Source organism: Schistocerca gregaria, chromosome 11 (assembly GCF_023897955.1).
Source record: "Schistocerca gregaria isolate iqSchGreg1 chromosome 11, iqSchGreg1.2, whole genome shotgun sequence".
In the NCBI taxonomy this organism is placed as follows: Eukaryota; Metazoa; Arthropoda; class Insecta; order Orthoptera; family Acrididae; genus Schistocerca; species Schistocerca gregaria.
Window position 1 is genome coordinate 106,317,806 of NC_064930.1, and position 23,085 is coordinate 106,340,890.

Below are 23,085 nucleotides of genomic sequence, written 5' to 3' on the forward strand. Positions count from 1 at the left end.
TTGTCAAAATAAGGAGCATTTTAGATAATGGGGACAAAATCGTCTTACAAAACATTCACATACTGATAGGTAGTTACTGTGCCAGCAAGAGATATGGCACCAATTGTTCCACGACTGGACGTTGCACACTACATAGACACCCACTGAAGGTGAAGAGACTTCTCGATAATGAAATGCAGATTCTCAGTCCCTCCAAATGCACCAATTTTGCTTATTGACGGACTCATCTAAATGAAAAAGCGCTTTTCCGTTAAACCGAACAATATTCAGATCGAAGTCCTGTTTGTCAGTTCTGTGGACAACAGCGCTGGTGAAACACAACCTCTGTTCCATACCCTTGGAGCTTAATGGCTGATGGGTTTGAATTTTGTACAGGAAGAGACGCATGTTTCAACAACAATTTGTCACAGTATCTCCGGTTGGTTTCCACCTGTTGTGCAGCTCATCTGATCAATTTCCTGTGGCCGGTTTGAAACACAGCACACGTATCCTCGACGTTTTCAGCCTTTTTCGATGGCCGATATTGCCGACACTGTCCTCACGACACTACCCGTTCTCTCAAACTTGTGAATCAAATTCTTGGTTGTTAGCACACTTGGACTAGTTGCCTTCAGCTTGAACTCAGTTGCAAATTTCCTTCGGACCACAGTTCGGGTGTTATTGCTCGTATGGTAGGCCTTTACAAGCGCTATACACTCAGGCACGCCGTACTGTGACATTTTCATGTGCAAATGGTGAAAGACCTGTGTGTATCCACATACTAATTCCCATCGTACCCCGCAGCAGCCAACCATGTAATTTGAACATCCTAACACAAGCCATTCAGACATTATGATGGTTTTATTTCATATGGTTGAATAACTGTCAGAATGTACGTTCAATATCTCCTGTTAGTCCTGTCTGCTTTGGGTCCCACACTTGAGCAATATTCTTGAACCAGCCACACAAGTGATTTGTAAGCCATCTCCTTTGTAGACTGAATGCATTTCAACAGTATTATACCAATGAATCAAAGTCTAACAGCTGCTTTACCCACAAATGAGCCTGTATGAACATTCCATTTAATATCCCGACAAATCATTACAACCAGGTATTTGTATGAGCTGGCCAATCTGAACTGTGGCTCATTGATATTATAGTAATAGAATAATGAGTTTTTTTCATTTTGTCGAGTGCAAAATTTTACATTTTTGAACACGTAAAGAAAGTTGCGAATCTCTGCATCACACTGAAATCTTATTAAGATCTAACTGAATATTTATCTCACTTTGTTTCAGATAGTACTTCATTATAGATAACTGCATCATCTGCAAAAATCCTGATTTTACTATTAATATTGTCTGCAAGGTCATTAACATACAACAAGAACAGCGAGGGTCCCGACACACTTCCTTGGGGCACACCCAAAATTACTTCTGCATCTGACAATGACTCCCCATCCAAGGTAGTGTGCTGTGTCCTTCTTAACAAAAAGTCCTCAATCCAGTCACAAATATCACTTCGTACCTCATGTGATCATACTTTTCACAATAAGCAAAGCTGCAGTACTAAGTCAAATGCTTTTCAAAAATCAAGAAACATCACTTCCACCTGGTTTCCTTGATCCAAAGCTTTCAATATGTCATGTGAGAAAAGTGAAAGTTTGGTTTGAAAACCATGCTGTCTGGCATTGAGGAGGTCATTCTATTCAATGCACATCATTTTGTTTGAGCTCAAAATATGTTCTGAGATTCTACAACAAATTAATGTGAAGGATATTAGATGACAGCTTTGTGTATCACTTCTACTACCTTCCTTGTAGGTAGGTGTGACCTATACCTTTTTGTTTGAGGGATCTACAATAGATTATAGTTAGAAGATGGGCTGACTCAGCCACAAATTCAGTATAGAATCTGACAGGGATTCCATCGGGCTTGGAGCTTTGATCAGTTTTAACAATCTCAGCCATTTTTTAACACCACTGGCACCAATACTTCTTTCATTCATCTTTTCAGTGGTACAAGGAGTAAATTGGAGCAATTCTCCTGGGTTTTACGTTGCAAAGGAAATTTGAAAATGTAGTTAAGCATTTCAGCTTTTGCTCTGCTATCCTCAATTTCAGTTCCTGTCTCATTCACTAGGGCTGGAAAACTTTGTGCATTAACAGCCTTTACATAGAAACAGAATTTCTTTGGTTTTTGTGAAATGTCATTTTCACAATATTCTGCTATGGTAGTCATTGAAGGAATCACTAATTAATATCTTGACAGCCAAATGCATTTCATTCAGCACCTATCTATAGCCCTACTATTTGTTTTACACCTATTATGCAGTAATCTTTGTTTGTTTAGAAGTTTCTTTGCAGTGACTATATATCATGGAGTTTCCCTAATGGCAGTAAATAGACAACCTTGACATAATTTACTTTTAGATATGCACTGTGAAGTGTTGGATGAAAGTTCAGCCTATTCCCCTGGCAAGTTTCACTCAGACTTCCATATCTTCTTAAAATTCAAAGTTGCTCTTGTTCATCAGCATTTTTCACCTAACACAGAAGCAACTCCAGCTGTGGAAGAGTACCTTGCAGCCCTTCCAATGGTACACTACAAAGATGAAATTTCACTGGATAAAATATGTTAATGTTAAAGAAGATTATGTTAAAAAACATTCTCAAAACACAAATGCACGTTTTTCAGTATGAGGCAGAGAACTTTTGGGACCTCCCTCCTATCTTCACTGATTTCATCTCTACTGATTACACTGATTACACAGCCCACTGTACCAAATATTTACATTTCATCCTGCTCCATTTCCTCGTACAATTCTGTCTGTATTATGTCTGAAATGCAAAGTCTTTTTTTGTGAGGTAAGGGAGATTGTTAAACACAGAGACATAATCCATTTTAAACATGACATTCCTACAGCATGATTATATCAAAACTATGGAAATGCTGGAAAAGCATTATGTCAGTGGATAAAAAGTGATATTATTGGTTTGTCAAATGCATGATATCTTTATGTAATTACTGATGCAAGGGGATGGGAGATTGTCACCCCCAAGGAAGTTGTATCACAGGAATGCCATTTTTGAAAATACTGCAGTGAACGGAAAGAGTAATGACTCGAGAAATAAACTCTGGAATTTTGGTGTGTGGAGTTATTGCTTCTTCTATGAAAGCAGGCAACAAATATTCATAATATTGACGTATTCAGTGGTGTGATTGATTACTATTTGTAAAGCAAGTATTCATTTATTTGCATAAAATAGAAAGAAACTTCCACATGGGAAATATATATTAAAAACAAAGATTCCAAGACTTACCAAGCGGGACAACGCCGGCAGACAGGCACAAGAACAAAACACACAAACATGCACACAGAATTACTAGCTTTCGCAACCGATGGTTGCTTCTTCAGGAAGGAGAGGGAAAGACGAAAGGATGTGGGTTTTAAGGGAGAGGGTAAGGAGTCATTCCAATCCCAGGAGCGGAAAGACTTCCCTTAGGGGGAAAAAAAGGACAGGTGTACACTCGCGCACACACACAGACAAGCACACATATCCATCCGCACATACACAGACATCTTTGTTTTTAATAGAAAGAAACTTCCACATAGGAAAAATAGGGTAAGGAGTCATTCCAATCCTGGGAACGGAAAGACTTATCTTAGGGGGAAAAAAGGATAGGTATATACTCGCGCGCGCACACACACACACACACACACACACACACACACACACACACACACACACACACACACACACACACACACACACACACACACACGTGATGTATGGATGGATGGATGTGTGTGTGTGTGTGTGTGTGTGTGTGTGTGTGTGTGTGTGTGTGTGTGTGTGTGTGTGTGTGTGTGCGCGCACGAGTATATACCTATCCTTTTTTCCCCCTAAGGTAAGTCTTTCCGCTCCCGGGATTGGAATGACTCCTTACCCTCTCCCTTAAAACCCACATCCTTTCATCTTTCCTTTTCCTTCCCTCTTTCCTAACGAAGCAGCCGCTGGTTGCGAAAGCTCGAAATTTTGTGTGTGTGTTTGTGTGTTTTATTCATTGTGTCTATCTACCGGCGCTTTCCCGCTTCGTAAGTCTTGGAATCTTTGTTTTTAATATATATTCACACATTTTTTAATTCTTCCATGAGGTCTTCCATGAGGTCGTATATCTCTGATATTTTTCTTGCATTGGACTTTTACATGGTTGTAGTATTGTGATTCTTCACTGGATAACTGTCTAGTTGGAAATCTGCTACTTGCTTAAGAAAATGTGTTGCTCTGACATCCACAAATCCACAAAAATATTTATATAATTTGGCACCAGGTGGTGGTGATGAAAGGACTAACACACATATAGCTGAGAAAGACCTCATAAATTAAGTTCTGGCACAGGTAAACAAGAAAAATTATCCAATCAGTATACTCTGTGACCTTGCTACAGTCTGTGGCATCATGCCTTCTACAAATGGCATCTAACCTTCAGAATAGAAAGTAGAGGGTCACACTGGTGCACTTAGACAAAAGAACGAAACAAACTTGACAACTGTATAACATCAAATGTGTGTCCCATAAGTGTCAGTACGAGGTCCGTCGTTTATCTTAGGTCAAATTATTATGACCCCTCAAGTACAGGGAACAAAAATTCATGGTCACATGCCATGTGGATTCACCTTTAAGCTCACAGCAGTCCCCACTGTACTCTGTCGACATCACATTGGGGTGACGTGGTGGCCACCTACGCCATTGAGTGGCTCCTCCTGGCTCTTGGTGTCTGCAGCTGGTCCCACACCATTGGACAGGTCACCGGCCACACGTGTCAGCTGCACCGGGTTGGAGCCCTGCACACAGATGCATACTGGCTGTACCCACTGACTGTACTAGAGCCAAATATGAAAAACTTTAAACTGTCAATATTTTATGGAACTTTTCCGAGGTCTTCAGATGCACAGATCATTTAATTCTACAAGAGAAACTATAAAATGTTGCATTGTGGATAGAGTCTTGTCTCAGTGACAGAAAACTGATCATATTAACAAATTGTAATACAGGAATAAAACCAAATTCACAGTGAGAAACACACTAAATATGGAGATCCACAAGGTTCAGTATTTGGCCCACTACTGTTTTGAAAAAAACCTGATATAGAGATTGTTGAGCAATATTTCTGAGCGTTTTGGCATGAGAAATCCGTGCTATCCAGTGGCTTGTTACAGAATAACTGCATCTTTTTTGACTCTTTACACAAATTTTTTTCAGATCTGCATTGGGCTGCGAACTAAGATTTTATTTGACTCAGCTGCTATATTTGGGATCTAATTGTCAAATACTGTATATTGTATTGTCATGGTAAGCTATTTGGACTCCACTTATAACTCCCCGCAACTGACTTTACAATAATATGAAGATTTCAAAGCAATCTAATTAACAGGACATTGAACTTACAGAGACACAGAACTACACTGTCCACTGCTTGTAGCTTCTCTGATCTGGTATGAAGATATTATGAAATGGTTTGCCATCCATGTGAGAATATTTCATTATTGCATCACTCTATTGTTCATTCCACTGCATTCAGTGAACCCTCACACTAGATGTGTATTGGCCAACTCTATCCATACTGCTCTGCACCACTGTTAACATACAGCTAACACTGCCAGAAAAGAAACCTGAGAAAGTACTGAGCTGTTTGAAAATCCAGCTCGACAGCAAAGACTAAAATGGACATTACTGATGCCGGCAGCAAGAATTGTGAGCAAATGGAACAAATTTGTTTCCAAACAAGACACACAGTGCATAATGTAAATGTTGGGGTGCAAATGTCTATGATATGCAGACATTTGCAGCACAACCACATCACAATACCTTCACAGCAGGCCAGAAAAGCTACATCCAGGCCTATCACTGAAGCCTGTTTGTGGACAGTGTAGTTTTGCCTTTCTTTAACTTTACAGTCATGTTAGTTTGGTTGCTCTGAACTCCTCTTCTTCTTTTTCTTCTTCTCCTTCTTCTTCTACTTCATAAGTCAGTTGCCGGGAAGCTATAAGTGAACTTTAAGTAACTTTCAACAATAAGTACAATGTAGAGTAGTTAACAGTAACTTTCTGAATATAGTGGGTAAGTTAAATAAAATCTTAGTTTCTCCAGGGAATTATCTAATTCTCTTAGGAAATGGCTTTCAAAGACTGCTATCTGAAATACACCTCTATGATACTGGAAAGGTGGAGATTCAGTCACTGAGTAAATAAGTGAAGACTAAGAACTCTCAGGTACATTATGGATTATCTAGCGGAATACTAAAGCACTGTGCTGCCTATGTTGGTCCAGTACGTGGCCAAATTTGTAATTCTTCTTTTAGGAATGTTTAGTTGCCTGAATGATTAAAAAACTCAACAGTTAAACCAACAAAGATGATGTGACTTACCAAACAGAAGCACTGGGAGGTCGATAGACACACAAACAAACACAAACATACACAAAAAATTCAAGCTTTCGCAACCAACGGTTGCTTCTTCAGGAAAGAGGGAAGGAGAGGGAAAGACGCAAGGATGTGGGTTTTAAGGGAGAGTTTAAGGTGTCATTCCAATCCTGGGAGCAGAAAGACTTACCTTAAAGGGAAAAAAGGGCAGGTATACACTCGCACGTGCTCGCGCACGCGCGCGCGCGCGCACACACACACACACACACACACACACACACACACACACACACATCCATTCTCACATACACAGACCCAAGCAGACATTTGTAAAGGCAAAGAGTTTGGGCAGAGATGTCAGTCGAGGCAGAAGTACAGAGGCAAAGATGTTGTTGAAAGACAGGTGAGGTATGAGTGGCAGCAACTTGAAATTAGCGGAGGTTGAGGCCTGGCGGATAACAAGAAGAGAGGATATACTGAAGGGCAAGTTCCCATCTCTGGAGTTCTGACAGGTTGATGTTGGTGGGAAGTATCCAGATAACCCGGACGGTGTAACACTGTGCCAAGATGTGCTGGCCGTGCACCAAGGCATGTTTAGCTACAGGGTGATCCTCATTACCAACAAACACTGTCTGCCTGTGTCCATTCATGCGAATGGACAGTTTGTTGCTGGTCATTCCCACATAGAAAACTTCACAGTGTAGGCAGGTCAGTTGATAGATCACATGGGTGCTTTCACACATGGCTCTGCCTTTGATCGTGTACACCTTCCCGGTTACAGGACTTGAGTAGGTGGTGGTGGGAGGGTGCATGGGAAAGGTTTTACACCAAGGGTGGGTGCCAAAGGGTAGGGAAGGTGGTTTGGGGATTTCATAGGGATGAACTAAGAGGTTACGAAGGTTAGGTGGACGGCGGAAAGACACTCTTGTTGGAGGGGGAGGATATATATAAATGGATAATGGAGACAAATTCACATTTCAGTGCCAATGGCTTTTCAGAAGGAGTTTAAAAAAACTAATAAGTAGCAATAATATTTTGTCTATTGTAAGTAATTGTGCAACTGGGAATTTGCAGAAGCGACTTTATACTGACTGACCAGCCCGGTGACTGTACATGGTTGTGCATGAACTGCCCTCTGCTCTGTAACAGCAGCTATTTCCAGATGCATATAAATCTGTCATTACACAACAATAAATTATGTATAAGATTTTTGAAAACATAGTCGGTGATCTTAAAAGTAGTTAAAATCAAGACTGTCTTAAATTTTAATAAATTATGCAGTTGTTGAATTTCAACAGTAACATAAAAGACAGAAAAGTAGAGAAAACATATATACATTAAGCAATTAAGTTATTTTGATTAACAACTAGCTGAATGCACAAAAAACAGTACATGTAGCTGATTCTAGTTTTATGAGCAAAATTTGAAGTGTGTACTAGGATTGTGTGGAAGAACACATTGAGATTTGAGGGGACTCACTAAAATCCATTGTCCTGGTGCTGTAGGGAACAGAACACCATGTTATAGTAAAAGTAGCTTCTTTTCCACATTTTCAAAGGTCTAAACAAAACAAAAATTACTGTGCAAATCAAATTTTGAACACAAGCACAACTGTTCAGAAGAGGGAAGTTTACACTTTTATCGCAAATGCAATGTAGAATGAAATGAGTCAGTTCTTAATTGCAAAGGCCAGAGAATCTGAAATCTGTTCATTACTGCCCCACCTACCACAAATGAAAAGGAAGTTTCAGGTAAACCCTAGGTATTTTTTGGCATAGACTCCAAATCTGCGATAAAATGAAGATTTCCATTTGAAAATAAAAAATTGACCACTGCATTGTGGGAAGAGAAGTTAGTGGGTAGCACAGGTATATGTCCCCTTTGAAAATATTAACTTTTTATCTGGAACATTTTTTCACACAATTCACATTTTTTTGGAACTATTCGGTTGTTCTATACCAAAACAAACACCCTACACATTATATACAGGGTGTTAAAATATAGTGTCATATATTCCTATATGAGTTAGTATTGGTGAATAATAGAAGGTGATTACTTATTCTGATATGTCCAAAAATCAAAACCTGTTATGATATGAGCTGTTGAAAATCCACAGTTCTCAGACTGTATTTTATTTACAGATGAGGCAAAATTCACAAGAGATGCCATAGTAAATTATTACAGTATGCATGTATGGACCAATGCAACACTTGAGCAGTCACAGTAATAAGGCATCAGGATAACTTCAGAATGAATGCACAGGTGGGAATTGTCAGTGAAAGGCTCTTAGGGCCGTAGACTTTACCAAACAGTTAAACAGGTGCCGCATATCAGTTTTCTGTACAATAAATTATTAGTGCTAATGGAGAACATTACCATTACAGAATGATGACTGTTTTATGCATGACAGGTCACCACCAAATTTTCTACTGATTGTGTAACAGTATCTCACTGCAATGTTCATGGGTAATGGCTTGACTGGGGAGGTCGGGTACCACGGTCTCCTCATTGACCAAATCTGAATCCGTTGGATTTCTGGCTCTGGGGATATTTAACAACATTGATGTATGCCCGACCCATCAAAAATGTTGAGATGTTGCAGTAGCTTGTGACCAGTGCACATAACACAATCCAAATGGTGCTCTGTATATCTGAAAGAGTGCTTATTCACTGTGAAGTAGCACTGAAGAATGCATGGTAAGTGCATGCCTGTAGCATATATTTCTATGTAACACACAGATGGGAATGAGAGAACACATTGAGCTATATCTCAACAGATACTGGTTTCCAGACACATCTGTTCCATTTTTGACCAATATTAGCTCCTATAGGTATTTGTAACAATTTTCTATAATACCCTGTATATGTAATGGGTGACATCACAATAAGTGGAGGAACAGTACCTTACTGCATTCTGCCATGTCTAAATATAATATGTCAGGCTCTTACTTTCTCCCCATTTTATCATCAGTTTCTCGGTAGTTCTCCTTTTACCTTAAGTTGCCTTGTTTGCAGGAATATTGAGCTTTTTGGTCACCCCGACACCGCTATATGTGATCCAACATGACACACGGCATTTCCTGTAAGCTAAATCTCTCTGGTGAGCGAGATGGCCATTGACAAATGATCGGCATATATAGTGGAGCCATTCTTCTGACTCTCAGCGTCCATTAAGTCGTAGAGCATATTGCGTAGCTACATCATAGAAGCTGAGTTGATAGATCGGCCCCAGTGGGGTCACAGCAGAATGGCTCATGTGACTTTTTTTAAAAACTAAGTGCCAAGATTAGTCTCTTGAGAGCCATTTAAGCCACTAGCCTAAATAGATTCTGCAGTCCAGAAAGACACTTTACAATTTAATGATAAAATTAAATAAATAAAGTTTAATAATGAAGTTAAGGCCAAAAGAGATAAAGCTAGTGTTCTTTGCCCCACAGAATCTTAGTCAAACACTTGTAAATAAAGAGTATGTGGCCTGTGTAAGGTACAACACTGCTGCTATATATTGCATTAGTTGTGGCAGTTGTCCTGCTAGGTACGTGTGGCAGACTGGCAGAGGGTCTGCTACTATGTTTCGAGAACACGATAGTCTGAGAAATTTGAGGTCTACTTAAAGTAGCCACTTATGTGATTCTGGCCACTCCATAACAGGTGTAGTCAATAATTTAAAGGTCTTACACAGAGAAGTGAAGGACCAGATCTTTAAAGGGAGAGATTGAAATTATGTGGAGTCTAAAGCTATTCCCCAAACACACCCTTAACAATCAGCTGGACTTATGACATTACAATATACTGTCTAACTTTGATTACCTTTAAAAGATGTAGTGTCATATTTGCTTGGTTATTGATCCTGGGCTTGTTGTTACATGTTCCTAAATCTGGTTTATTTGCTTTTACAATTTTTTTGCTAAAATATTTAATAATTTATATGATTATGCTGTGTAACAGAGGCCTCAAACATTCCCAAGATATTTGGACTGAATAAAAATGTTTGTGGCTTTCCCTGCTATGTGCATGGCGGTGCTAGTGCACTCCATGGTACACATGAACACACTGGCACACTGAGCAGGCTGAAGCATTGCTGTCTGCAGCTTCCCAGTATGAAGTGAGGTTCCATAACCAGGGGCATTCAGTGTAGCTAGCTGGGGCTTTTACCTTTTCGTGTTTTGTTATTTTGCTCTTTTCACTGTAGGTAGATGCACTTTTTAACATTTGAGCTGCTCGGGGGAACAAAATGGTAAGTGCCAAAATCACAGTTTCAAGATACAGCGCATCTAAAGTTTCAATTGATCTCCAAATCTGTATAATTTTTTTTAACAGTCCCTTTATTCTATAGTGATCCTAACATCTATCTTCTTCTATACAGACATAAATGAAAATCAGAACTGACTAAAACAAATGAAATATACAAAAATTATTGCATTACAACACATAGTGATAGAACATTACATATTAAATTTTACAGTAAGTCTTCAACACTTTACTGAATCTGCAAAATCATTCATCACTCTCATTATTAATGTCTTTTTCATCTAAAACTGTTGGCTTTAGTGACAGGCTAAATCCATTGTGGACAGGACGTATGTAGTTTAGGAGCGACAGGACGTCAACAACTTTCTTCTTTTCAATAAGCCTTGGCCCATTGAATTTAAGTCAAAGCGTAGGAAGTGGTCCTTGCCTTCCACGTTTCCTGAAGTATATTTCATGCCAAACGTCATGACAAAATGTCTCGCTGATGAATAAAGATGATGGATATCCGGAGGTCACCTTCCACCTACATACTTGCCTTAGGTTGATATCTCGACCATCAGCTGCCTTCTTTCTGAAGACAAACGCTTCTTTAGAGTGTCATATTTGATAGAAATCCTCTCTTATCATATTATATACAAGCAATAGATTCTTCTTAGCCGACTTCTTGATGATCTCGCACCACTGATCTGCACTGTACACATCTTGTACTTGTCGGCGAACGTAATTTCAATTGTACTTCACGAGCATAATGGTATGTACATGCACTTACCATTATGTTCGTGAAACGTCCTAAAGACAGTATTTTTACAAAATAACATACCTCTGAGTCATCTGAATCGTTAGGAATGTATTCTGGATCCCTCTCGAAGATATTAGTATCATTGGAAGTATATTCCTCGACTTCTGCCATGTTCTCTGTTGCCATAATCTCAGAGAAGTTTTCACTTGCCACCATTCTCTCTGTCACTTACCATTATGTTTCCACAACAGATAGACAGTGGCACTTACCAGTAAGCTCCACCCTGACATCTATTTAGCGAATTTGGAACTACTACTAAATTTTCTGCATCATGCACCCCACAGGTGGTGCCATTAGCCATCTACCGCAAAATACACGACGATGGCGCTTGCCATTGTGTTCCCTCGAGCAGCTCATTTCAGTTTTTCATCCTGTCAATTGGAATTATGACATCCCGTTTGGTGTGGGTAATAGTACTTTACTTTGAGATGTCAACTCCCCCTCCTTTTTGTATCAGGGTTTAAACATTTCACTGACGTGTGAGTATTTCATATTGGTTGTCATCAGTATAGGCTATTAGGATAGCTATCTGTTTATCATAATGTTCATTGTACATTCCCTATCTTGTACACCTGAATATGTGATTTGAAATCACGAAAGCGTTCGTGTTCCCATGAAATTTTATATACGAGGTGCATTCAAGTTATAAGGCCTCCAATTTTTTTTTCTCCGGACTGGAAACAGATAGAAACATGCGCATTGTTTTAAAATGAGGCCGCGTTCATTGTCAATACGTCCCAGAGATGGCAGCACTGTATGGCAGATAGAATTTTACCGCCAGCGGCAAGAATGAGAACTGTTTTAAATACTTAAAATGGCGACGTTTTCCTCACGTGAACAGCGTGCAATCATTCGTTTTCTGAATTTGCGTGGTGTGAAACCAACTGAAATTCATCAACAGTCAAAGGAGACACGTGGTGATGGAGTTACAGATGTGTCGAAAGTGCGTTTGTGGGTGCGACAGTATAATGAAGGCAGAACATTGTGTGACAACAAACCGAAACAATCTCAGGATCGCACAAGCCAGTCTGACGACACGATTGAGAAAGTGGAGAGAATTGTTTTGAGGAATCGCCGAATGACTGTCAAACAGATCGCCTCCAGAGTTTGCATTTCTGTGGGTTCTGTGCACACAATCCTGCACAATGACCTGAAAATGTGAAAAGTGTCATCCAGGTGGGTGCCACGAATGCTGACGGACGACCACACGGCTGCCAGTGTGGCACATTGCCAAGCAATGTTGACGCGCAACGACAGCACGAATGGGACTTTCTTTTCATCAGTTGTGACAATGGATGAGACGTGGATGCCATTTTTCAATGCAGAAACAAAGCGCCAGTCAGCTCAATGGAAGCACACAGATTCACTGCCACCAAAAAAAAATTCGGGTAACCGCCAGTGCTGAAAAAATGATCGTGCCCACGTTCTGGGACAGCGAGGGCGTAATCCTTACCCATTGCGTCCCAAAGGGCATGATGGTAACACGTGTATCCTACGAAAATGTTTTGAAGAACAAATTCCTTCCTGCACTGCAACAAAAACGTCCGGGAAGGGCTGCGCGTGTGCTGTTTCAACAAGACGACGCACCCGTACATCGAGCTAATGTTATGCAACAGTTTCTTCATGATAACAACTTTAAAATGATTCCTTGTGCTCCCTACTCACCTGACCTGGCTCCTAGTGACTTTTGGCTTTTTCCAACAACGTAAGACACTCTCCATTGCCGCACATTCACCAGCCATGCTGCTATTGCCTCAGCGATATTCCAGTCGTCAAAACAGACTCCTAGAGAAGCCTTTGCCACTGCCACGGAATCGTGGCGTCAGCATTGTGAAAAATGTGTATGTCTGCAGGGCGATAACTTCGAGAAGTAACGCCAGTTTCATCAATTTTGGGTGAGTGGTTAATTAGAAAAAAATCTGAGGCCTTAGAACTTGAATGCACCTCGTACAACTGAAAGAGGTTTATTTCAGAAGCACTTTATAATTAACTCCACCACTAAAACAGCTTTTAATTCAATATATTATATCTGTAATTGACTGCCTAATCACTGGTCAGGGCATAGCTCAGCTGGAGGCAGTGCTGCCACTCACTCTGCGTCCTCTCCTCGCGAGCAGCGCCTTCCGGACTGGCGGCACGAAGAGGTCGGGGTCTGGCGGCGGCACACTGCGGTCCCCCTTGCAGGCAATGCCCACCACCCACGACGCGACGGAGCCCACGATGAGTGTCAGCAGGAATCCCAGGACGACGACCCACAGGTACGACACACGGTACAGGTAGAAGTACTCACTGCAATGTGAGGGATGATACGTATTGTACATACGTGTAATGTGTAGATCCCAGGTGTGGGGTGCGTGTGACATCACGATATAACTGCCAATGTTGTTGTTGTGGTCCTCAGTCCAGAGGCTGGTTTGATGCAGCTCTCTGTGCTACTCTATCCTGTGCAAGCCTCTTCATCTCCCAGTACCTACATCCTTCTGAATCTGTTTAGTGTGTTCATCTCTTGGTCTCCCTCTACGATTTTTACCCTTCACGTTGCCCTCCGATACTAAATTGGTGATCCCTTGATGCCTCAGGACATGTCCTACCAACCGATCCCTTCTTCTAGTCAAGTCGTGCCAAAAACTCCTCTTCTCCCCAATCCTGTTCAATACTTCCTCATTAGCTATGTGATCTACCCATTTAATCTTCAACATTCTTCTGTAGCACCAAATTTGAAAACTTCTATTCTCTTCTTGTCTAAGCTACTTATCATCCACATTTCACTTCCATACATTTCTACACTCCATACAAATACTTTCAGAAACGACTTCCTGACACTTTAATCTATACTCAATGTTAACAAATTTCTGTTCTTCACAAACGCTTTCCTTGCCATTGCCAGTCTACATTTTATATCCTCTCTGCTTCGACTATCGTAAGTTATTTTGCTACCCAAACAGCAAAACTCATTTTCTACTTTAAGCGTCTCATTTCCTAATCTAATTCCCTCAGCATCACCCGACTTAATTTGACTACATTCCATTATCCTCGTTTTGCTTTTGTTGATGTTCATCTTATACCATCCTTTCAAGACTCTGTCCATTCCATTCAGCTGCTCTTCCAAGTCCTGACAAAATTATACTGTCATCGGCGAACCTCAAAGTTTTTATATCTTCTCCATGGATTTTAACTCCTACTCCAAATTTTTCTTTTGCTTTCTTTACTGCTTGCTCAATATAGAGATTGAATAACATTGGGGATAGGCTACAACCCTGTCACAGTCCCTTCCCAACCACTGCTTCCCTTTCATGCCACTTGAGTCTTATAATTGCAATCTGGTTTCTGTACAAATTGTAAATAGCCTTTCTCTCCCTGTATTTTACTCCACCTTCAGAATTTGAAAGAGAGTATTCCAATCAACTTTGCCAAACACAGGTTGCTTTTCCTTAATCTATTCTCTAAGATAAGTCATAGGGTCAGTATAGCCTCACGTCTTCCAACATTTCTACTGCCAATACGGAATTTTAATTGAACGCTACTCTTTCCGTTTACTAAACTACCCCATAAACTGTGCATTTTTTCATACTTCCATCCTTTAATTCTCAGGTGATGCCTCATTCCACTATTATGAGCCACATTTGAATGTTTTCTGTATATTCTTTGCTGGTTTTATGTTAATCTCGTTTTATGAGACATTGCATTTCATTAATAGTTGCTTGTAAGTGGGAGGTACACAGTGTTTCAATAGCTATTCAATAAATTATTAGGAACAGTAAAAATGTATTGGAGTACTCATACATGCAGAAATGTTAAGAATAATCAAGAAGTTAGTATTGATTAGAATGAAAGCAGTTGCTGATGTGTGTGAATATTACCAAACTATCAGTTTAGTAAGGCATGGTTCTAAAATACTAAAACAAATTCTTTACAGAAGAATGGAAGAACTGGTAGAAGCTGACCTGGTGGAAAGTTTGTATAGATTCTGGAGAAATGCATCAAAATATGAGGCAATAGTGGTCCTACAACTTATCTTAGAAGATAAATTAAGAAAATGCAACCTTACATTTACAGTATTTGTAGACTAGAAAGCTTTTGAAAGCCTTGCCTGGAATGCTCTCTTTTAAATCCTGAAGGTAGTAGGGGTAAAATACAGGGAGCAAGAGGCTATTTACACCATGTGGAAGTTATAACAGTTGAGGGAACAGAGGAAAGCAGTCATTGAGTGAGTGAGGCAGGGTTGTAGACCTATCACTAATGTTATTCAATCTGTACTTTGAGCAAGAAGAAAAGGAAACCTAAGAAATATTTGGAGTAGGCATTAAAGTTCAAGGAGAAGAAATAAAAATTCTGAGGTCTGTCAATGACAGTGTAATTCCCTCAGAGGCAGCAAAGGCCTTAGAACTGCAGTTGAAAATTATGGACAGTGTCTTGAGAGGAGGATATAAGATAAACATCAACTAAAGCAAAACAATGATAATTGGATATAGTTTAATTAAACCAAGTTATGCTATGGGAATTAAATTAGGAAATGACGCACTTAAAACAGTAGACGAGTTTTGTTATTTGGGCAGCAAAATAACTTAGGATAACTGGAGTAGAGCGGACATAAAATTTAGACTGGCAATGGCAAGTAAGGCATTTCTGATGAAGAGAAATTATGTTAACATTGAGTATCAATTTAAGCTTTAGGAAGTCATCTCTGAAGCTATTTTTATCAGTGTATGTAGCCATGTTTGGAAGATAGAGTTTACACATGAAGAGACTAGAAGCCTCTGAAATAGGGTGCTATAGAAGAATGTTGAAAATTTAATGCCTAGATTGTGTAACTAATACCAGGTGATCACCAATTCTGTACTGGAGGGAAGTGGGGGTGGGAGGGAAGGGGGCTGTAAAAATCATAGAGGGAGACCAAGACATGAACAGAGTATGCAGATTCAGTAGGATGTATGTTGCAGTAGTTACTCAGAGATGGAGAGTCTTGCACAGGCTAGAGCAGCATGGAGAGCTGCATCAAACCAGTCTCTGGACTCAAGGCCACAACAACAGCAATAAAAAATAATAATAATAAATAACGAAATATATGTTCACATTTTGTGCATGTCCAGGTGTGCAATGGCAACACGTGGTGATAAACACTGGAACCAATCCTTATATCGTTCAGTGTAGTAACATCGGTGCGCTTTTTACACACTCATGATCTACAGCCTTAAATAAGACAGGGAGTGCGAAGCTGATCTTCACCAATTTCCTCTTTTAGTTCCAGGTGAGAACATAGGAAGGCAGGTTGTGGCATTGACACTGTGTTATCTGTGGCTAACATTATCCCAGGCTGAAGTTATCACTGAATTGTTACTCGATATTTTATTAAAAAGATTTATGAATGTAAGTCCTGTATGCTATGGAAGGTAGAAAGTGTACGAGATGTGACAGTAGCTGCTCCATGCCTGCTCGGGTGACTTTTGGCACCCACTGTCCACAACCTCCTCACTGCCCCATTACTACTGCAGGCCGACACTACCATGGACAGTGAAGCTCTACACTGTGCTTGTTGTGAAATGCACGTTCCTGTATGAACTAAATAGAAACCTAGTCCCAACAAGGAATCATATAGCGCTCTTAGCAAAAAGTGTTCCGAGACTGTTACCTGAAATGCTCCTCCATGATACTGACAAGAGGGAGACTGAGTTAATAATTAAATCACTATAGACCAAGAACTCTCATGGATATGACGGGGTATCTAGAAGAATACTGAAGTATTGTTCTATGTATGTTAGCCCAGTACTTAGCCATATCTGTAACTTTTCCTTTAGGAGTGGTCAGTTTCCTGACCGATTAAAGTACTCGGTAGTGAAGCCACTTTATAAAAAGGGAGACAGGGATAACACTGACAATTTTAGACCTATTTCTGTGCCATCGGTGTTTGCTCAAGTTATCAAGAAGGTTGTATATACAAGGTTACTGGAGCATTTACATTCACGTAATTTGCTGTCAAATGTTCAGTTTGGTTTTAGAAATGGTTTAACAACTGAAAATGCTATATTCTCTTTTCTCTGTGAGGTTTGGAAGGATTAAATAAAAGGTTGCAAATGCTAGGTGTTTTCTTTGATTTAACGAAGGTTTTTGACTGTGTTGACCACAAAATATTACTGCAGAATTTGGACCATTATGGAGTAATGGGAGTAGCTTACAATTGGTTCGCCTCGTACTTTAAGAACAGAAAGCAGAAGGTAATTCTCCTCAATATTGAGAGTGGTAGTGATGTTCAATCCGAATGGGGCAAAGTTAAGTGGGGCGTTCCCCAAGGGTCGGTGCTGGGGCCACTGCTGTTTCTTATTTATATAAATGATATGCCTTCTAGTATTACAGGTGATTCAAAAATATTTCTGTTTGCTGATGATAACAACTTGGTAGTGAAGAATCTTGTGTGTAATATTAAAACAGTATCAAATAATGTATCTCATGAAATAAGTTCATGGCTTGTGGAAAATAATTTGATGCTACATCACAGTAAGACTCGGTTTTTACAGTTTCTAACTTACAATTCAACAAGAACCGATATTTTGATCAGACACAATGGGCATATTATAAGCGAAACTGAACAGTTCAAGTTCCTAGGCATTCAGATAGATAGTAAGCTGTGTGGAAAACCCATGTCCAGGATCTTGTTCAGAAACTAAATGCTGCTTTATTTACCATTAGAACAGTATCTGAAATAAGTGACACTTCAACACGAAAAGTAGTCTACTTCGCATATTTTCATACACTTATGTCATATAGTATTATTTTTTAGGATAATTCTTCTGATTCAAAAAGGGTATTTTTGGCTCAAAAACAGGCTGTTTGAGCTATATGTGGTGTAACCTCTTGTCGACCCCTATTGAATACTCTGGGATTTCTGACATTGCCCTCACAGTATATATTTTCTTTAATGTCATTTGTTGTTAGCAATATTAGCCGATTCCCAAGAGTTAGCAGCTTTCATTCAGTTAATACTAGGCAGAAATCAAATCTGCATGTGGAATGCACTTCCCTGACTCTTGTGCAGAAAGGAGTGCAGTATTCTGCTGCATGCATTTTCAAGAAGCTACCACAAGAACTCAAAAATCTTAGCAGTAGCCCAAACTCTTTTAAGTCTAAACTGAAGAGTTTCCTCATGGCTCACTCCTTCTATTCTGTTGAGGAGCTCCTGGAAGAGCTAAAAAATTAAGCAAATTCCAGTGTTACAGTGTTGATTTTCTTTATTAAAACTTATGACTTGACACCTGAATGTTTTTTTTTATTATTTTCATTTTATCTGTTTCTAATATCGTGTTATAATTTCATGTATTGACTCGTTCCATGACCATGGAGACATCTCCTTAATTTGGTCCCATGGAACAATAAATAAATAAATAAATATTTCAACAACAGACACAGCCGTCACCTTTGGGAGCTGCTAGCTGGGTCACTATGCATACTTGCTGCCTGGCCTACAACTGGACCAAATCACTGTCTACGTCACACAGTTATTCGTAGCTGAGACTGATTCCCAGTGCCAGTTACACACTGTCATCCTCTTTTGTTTTTCAGAGACCGCACTGATATTCCGTGAAATGCAAATCCCATCAGTGTTTACCACACCTGGTCGGCAAGGTGCCCAGCCTTATTTAAACTGATATCTACATCCCAGTTTACTACATATTTTGGACTTCTTTGTATTGCTAGAATCCTTAATTACAGTGTACCAGAAACTTTGTGTTTACACGAGGACACTGGCCTTACAGCATTTCATCTCGAGATTATATCAGACGCAGTGTTCAGTGACAGCTGATTTGCTAAGCTGTTTTAGTTGCGTATGTCAGTGAACCTGTCCTCAACTGTTCTACTAGTATGCCCCATGTAAGATATCCTACATACACTTGACCTTCTGAGAAGCACATCGTCTTTAACATTGCAAGCCACATTGCTTATCTTTGTTGACATGAGTGAAATACTGAGGATGCCATTTTCCATACAGGCCTACTGATTTCAGTATATATTGAGTAACTATTTGTATGTAACCTCCTCCCCCCCCCCCCCCTCCTGTATATCAGGAGTTGATTACAAAGCCCACTCAGTGTACCAATCCAACTAACCTCTATTTCATGAATTAAATAAAGTAGAAAGAAACTTCCACATGGGAAAAATATATTAAAAACAAAGATCCCAAGACTTACCAAGCAGGAAAGCGCCAGTAGACAGGCACAATAAATAAAACACACAAACACACACACAAAATTTCTAGTTTTCGCAACCGACCGTTTGCTTCTTCAGGAAAGAGGGAAGGAGAGGGAAAGACGAAAGGATGTGAGTTTTAAGGGAGAGGGTAAGGAGTCATTCCAATCCCGGGAGCAGAAAGACTTACCTTAGGGGAAAAAAAGGATAGTTATATACTCGCACACACACACACACACACACACACACACACACACATATCCATCTGCATATACACAGACACAAGCAGACATTTGTAAAGGCAAAGAGTTCAGGCAGAGATGTCAGTCGAGGTGGAAGTAAACAGGCAAAGATGTTGTTGAAAGACAGGTGAGGTATGAGTGGCGGCAACTTGAAATTAGCGGAGGTTGAGGCCTGGCGGATATAACCTCTATTTCAATACACTTCTTGTAGATGATATAGTTCTGCAGCAGTGCTCTCATGATCTGACGCTACATGAGGAAGGCTTTGCTGCAATGCCCATAGTTCGTAATAATGGCACAGTACAATGAGCCTACACCTGTGTAGTTCTGGAGTACAATGGATAGTGATACAGCTGCAACTAATGTATAACGTAATATACTTTTTGTTATTATAATATTTTGTAACACTAGCAAAGTGTATTTCCTTAGTTTGAATTTATTGATTTATTTTGATGTTTTGGGTCCCATGTTTTTTCGTACATCACATTTAATTATTTTCCTTTATTTGTATGTTGAGTGTCCACGATGAAACACTGTTATCATATGTGAAAAATTATGTTCCCACATATAAATCATTAGCAGAGAATTTTGGTCTTAGCAATATTTAAAATTGTTAAAACCCCGTTTTAAATTTATTGCATCTAACACTAATTGATTATTCAAGCTTAACAAAACTTCAATTGCTATTTGATTAAAGTATTATACACATTCCATTTGTGAACAAATGCCGATATGAGTGATACTCTACAATCCATCTTGTATCTTTGGTTTATCTTTCTCTAGCTGGAGGTAGTTGGCAGTGAGCTGTGGAGAAAGGAACCCGTTTTGTAACTGTGTTGATGATCAGACATGTGGAGGCAAAACTGCAACTTCTCTCCATTGCACCAATGTGAAACACATTGTTTATGTGTGAACAAATCTGAAAAACTGATTTTTTTGTTGAAAGAATTTCATTTTATACCGGATTAGATAGTTCTGAGAACATGACAGAAATGCATTGTTTACTATTTTATTGGATGAATGAATTGTGCTAGTATACTGAGACCAAGAAGGAGAAGGATATATTGTTCTGAAACGTTTTCAATATCCAGACACCCTTTTCGTAAAATCAAACCCCATTTTTTTCAGACAGCAAGCAGGATGGCTGTTATTCTTAACTATTTATTGTTCACTATGTTAATGAAATATTTCTAGCACCTGAGCCCTGCAATTTCTTTTAGTCAACTCTACATATCGTGTCCACAGACAGACGTCTGACTTTTTATTGCAACAGTTTTTCAAACATATTTTAATCATATAGCAGGACATGGTGGCTTTAGAATACCACTACATACTGGCTGGCAAAATATCTGGAACACCAAGAGACTGCGAGTTTCAGAAAAAAACATGTCATCTCAGTAAAACAAACATGTGAAGCAGTGCAGGAGTCAAACTCAGCTATAAATAGTGGTGTGACACAAATTTTAACATCATTCTTTACAAAAAGATATTTACAAGTCAAAAATAAAGTCATATTCTATGAGAACATGGAAACATGTCTTTCAGCACACATGTAAGGAACTATAATCTGGGAACTCCCATCCATTACTCAACAAAATAGACCAATTAGTACAAAATAAGTCATTAGGCTATTTACAATTTGTGCAGAAAGCAGATGGCTGTTATAAGAGTCGAGGGTCATGAAAGGGAAGCAGTGGTTGGGAAGGGAGTGAGACAGTGTTGTAGCCTCTCCCCGATGTTATTCAATCTGTATATTGAGCAAGCAGTAAAGGAAACAAAAGAAAAATTTGGAGTAGGTATTAAAATTCATGGAGACAAAGTAAAAACTTTGAGGTTCGCCGATGACATTGTAATTCTGTCAGAGATGGCAAAGGACTTGGAAGAGCAGTTGAACGGAATGGACAGTGTCTTGAAAGGAGGATATAAGATGAACATTAACAAAAGCAAAACGAGGATAATGGAATGTAGTCAAATTAAATCGGGTGATGCTGAGGGAATTAGATTAGGAAATGAGACACTTAAAGTAGTAAAGGAGTTTTGCTATTTAGGAAGTAAAATAACTGATGATGGTCGAAGTAGAGAGGATATAAAATGTAGACTGGCAATGGCAAGGAAAGCGTTTCTGAAGAAGAGAAATTTGTTAACATCGAATATAGATTTATGTATCAGGAAGTTGTTTCTGAAAGTATTTGTTTGGAGTGTAGCCATGTATGGAAGTGAAACATGGACGATAACTAGTTTGGACAAGAAGAGAATAGAAGCTTTCGAAATGTGGTGCTACAGAAGAATACTGAAGATAAGGTGGATAGATCACGTAACTAATGAGGAGGTATTGAATAGGATTGGGGAGAAGAGGAGCTTGTGGCACAACTTGACCAGAAGAAGCGACCCGTTAGTAGGACATGTTCTGAGGCATCGAGGGATCACCAATTTAGTATTGGAGGGCAGCGTGGAGGGTAAAAATCGTAGAGGGAGACCAAGAGATGAATACACTAAGCAGATTCAGATGGATGTAGGCTGCAGTAGATACTGGGAGATGAAGAAGCTTGCACAGGATAGAGTAGCATGGAGAGCTGCATCAAACCAGTCTAAGGACTGAAGACAACAACAACAACAACAAGTCATTAGGTGGAATCTTTGGGAATCTGTGTGCACCCCTCCTCCCTTCCAAATTGGGGCATCTTTACATGCTCAGTGTGCACTCAGGACTGTGAGCAGCGACGTGACGCGTTATCGACAGGTGTACTAGAGACACTGTCCTACACGTCTGTGCAAAACTTCATCAGGCTTGCACTGTGGTTTAAAAAAAAAGAGGGAATTCCAGGGTGGAATGTAATAACATTATGAAAAAGATAATTGCAGCCATCTGCAACTCAGTATCTCTGCTATATGGTGAGTAGCAACTATCCTTTTCACAATACAGTTACTAAGAAATGAGATTAATGAAGAAGAATCTAGACCCCAAAACAGGTTCTATGTGCTGTTAAAAATTACATATCAATAAGCAAAGTTTTTCCTCTGTAGCATGCAACCCGTGAGGTGTGTAACTAGCAAGTTGTGACCCAAACCTTCCCCCAAAGGGATCAAAAGAATGTGTGCCTTTAAGCTTATAAACTAAATATTTTAATGAAACTTCCTGGCAGATTAAAACTGTGTGCCCGACCGAGACTCGAACTCGGGACCTTTGCCTTTCACGGGCAAGTGCTCTTTC

The 23,085-nt window shown here is 39.6% G+C and overlaps 1 protein-coding gene across 2 annotated transcripts in view; it reads right to left on the minus strand.

Moving 5' to 3' along the window:
• The window catches only part of LOC126295354 (putative sodium-dependent multivitamin transporter), a 308,018-nt gene that overhangs the window by 12,181 nt on the left and 272,752 nt on the right, over positions 1-23,085 (minus strand). For both annotated transcript variants that reach the window (XM_049987826.1, XM_049987825.1), the window contains exons 11-12: positions 13,548-13,743; positions 4,660-4,827 (exon numbers count right to left, since the gene is read on the minus strand). In XM_049987826.1, coding sequence (XP_049843783.1) covers positions 4,699-4,827; positions 13,548-13,743 — 325 coding nt within the window. In that variant the 3' untranslated portion in view covers positions 4,660-4,698. The remainder of the gene's footprint in view (positions 1-4,659; positions 4,828-13,547; positions 13,744-23,085) is intronic.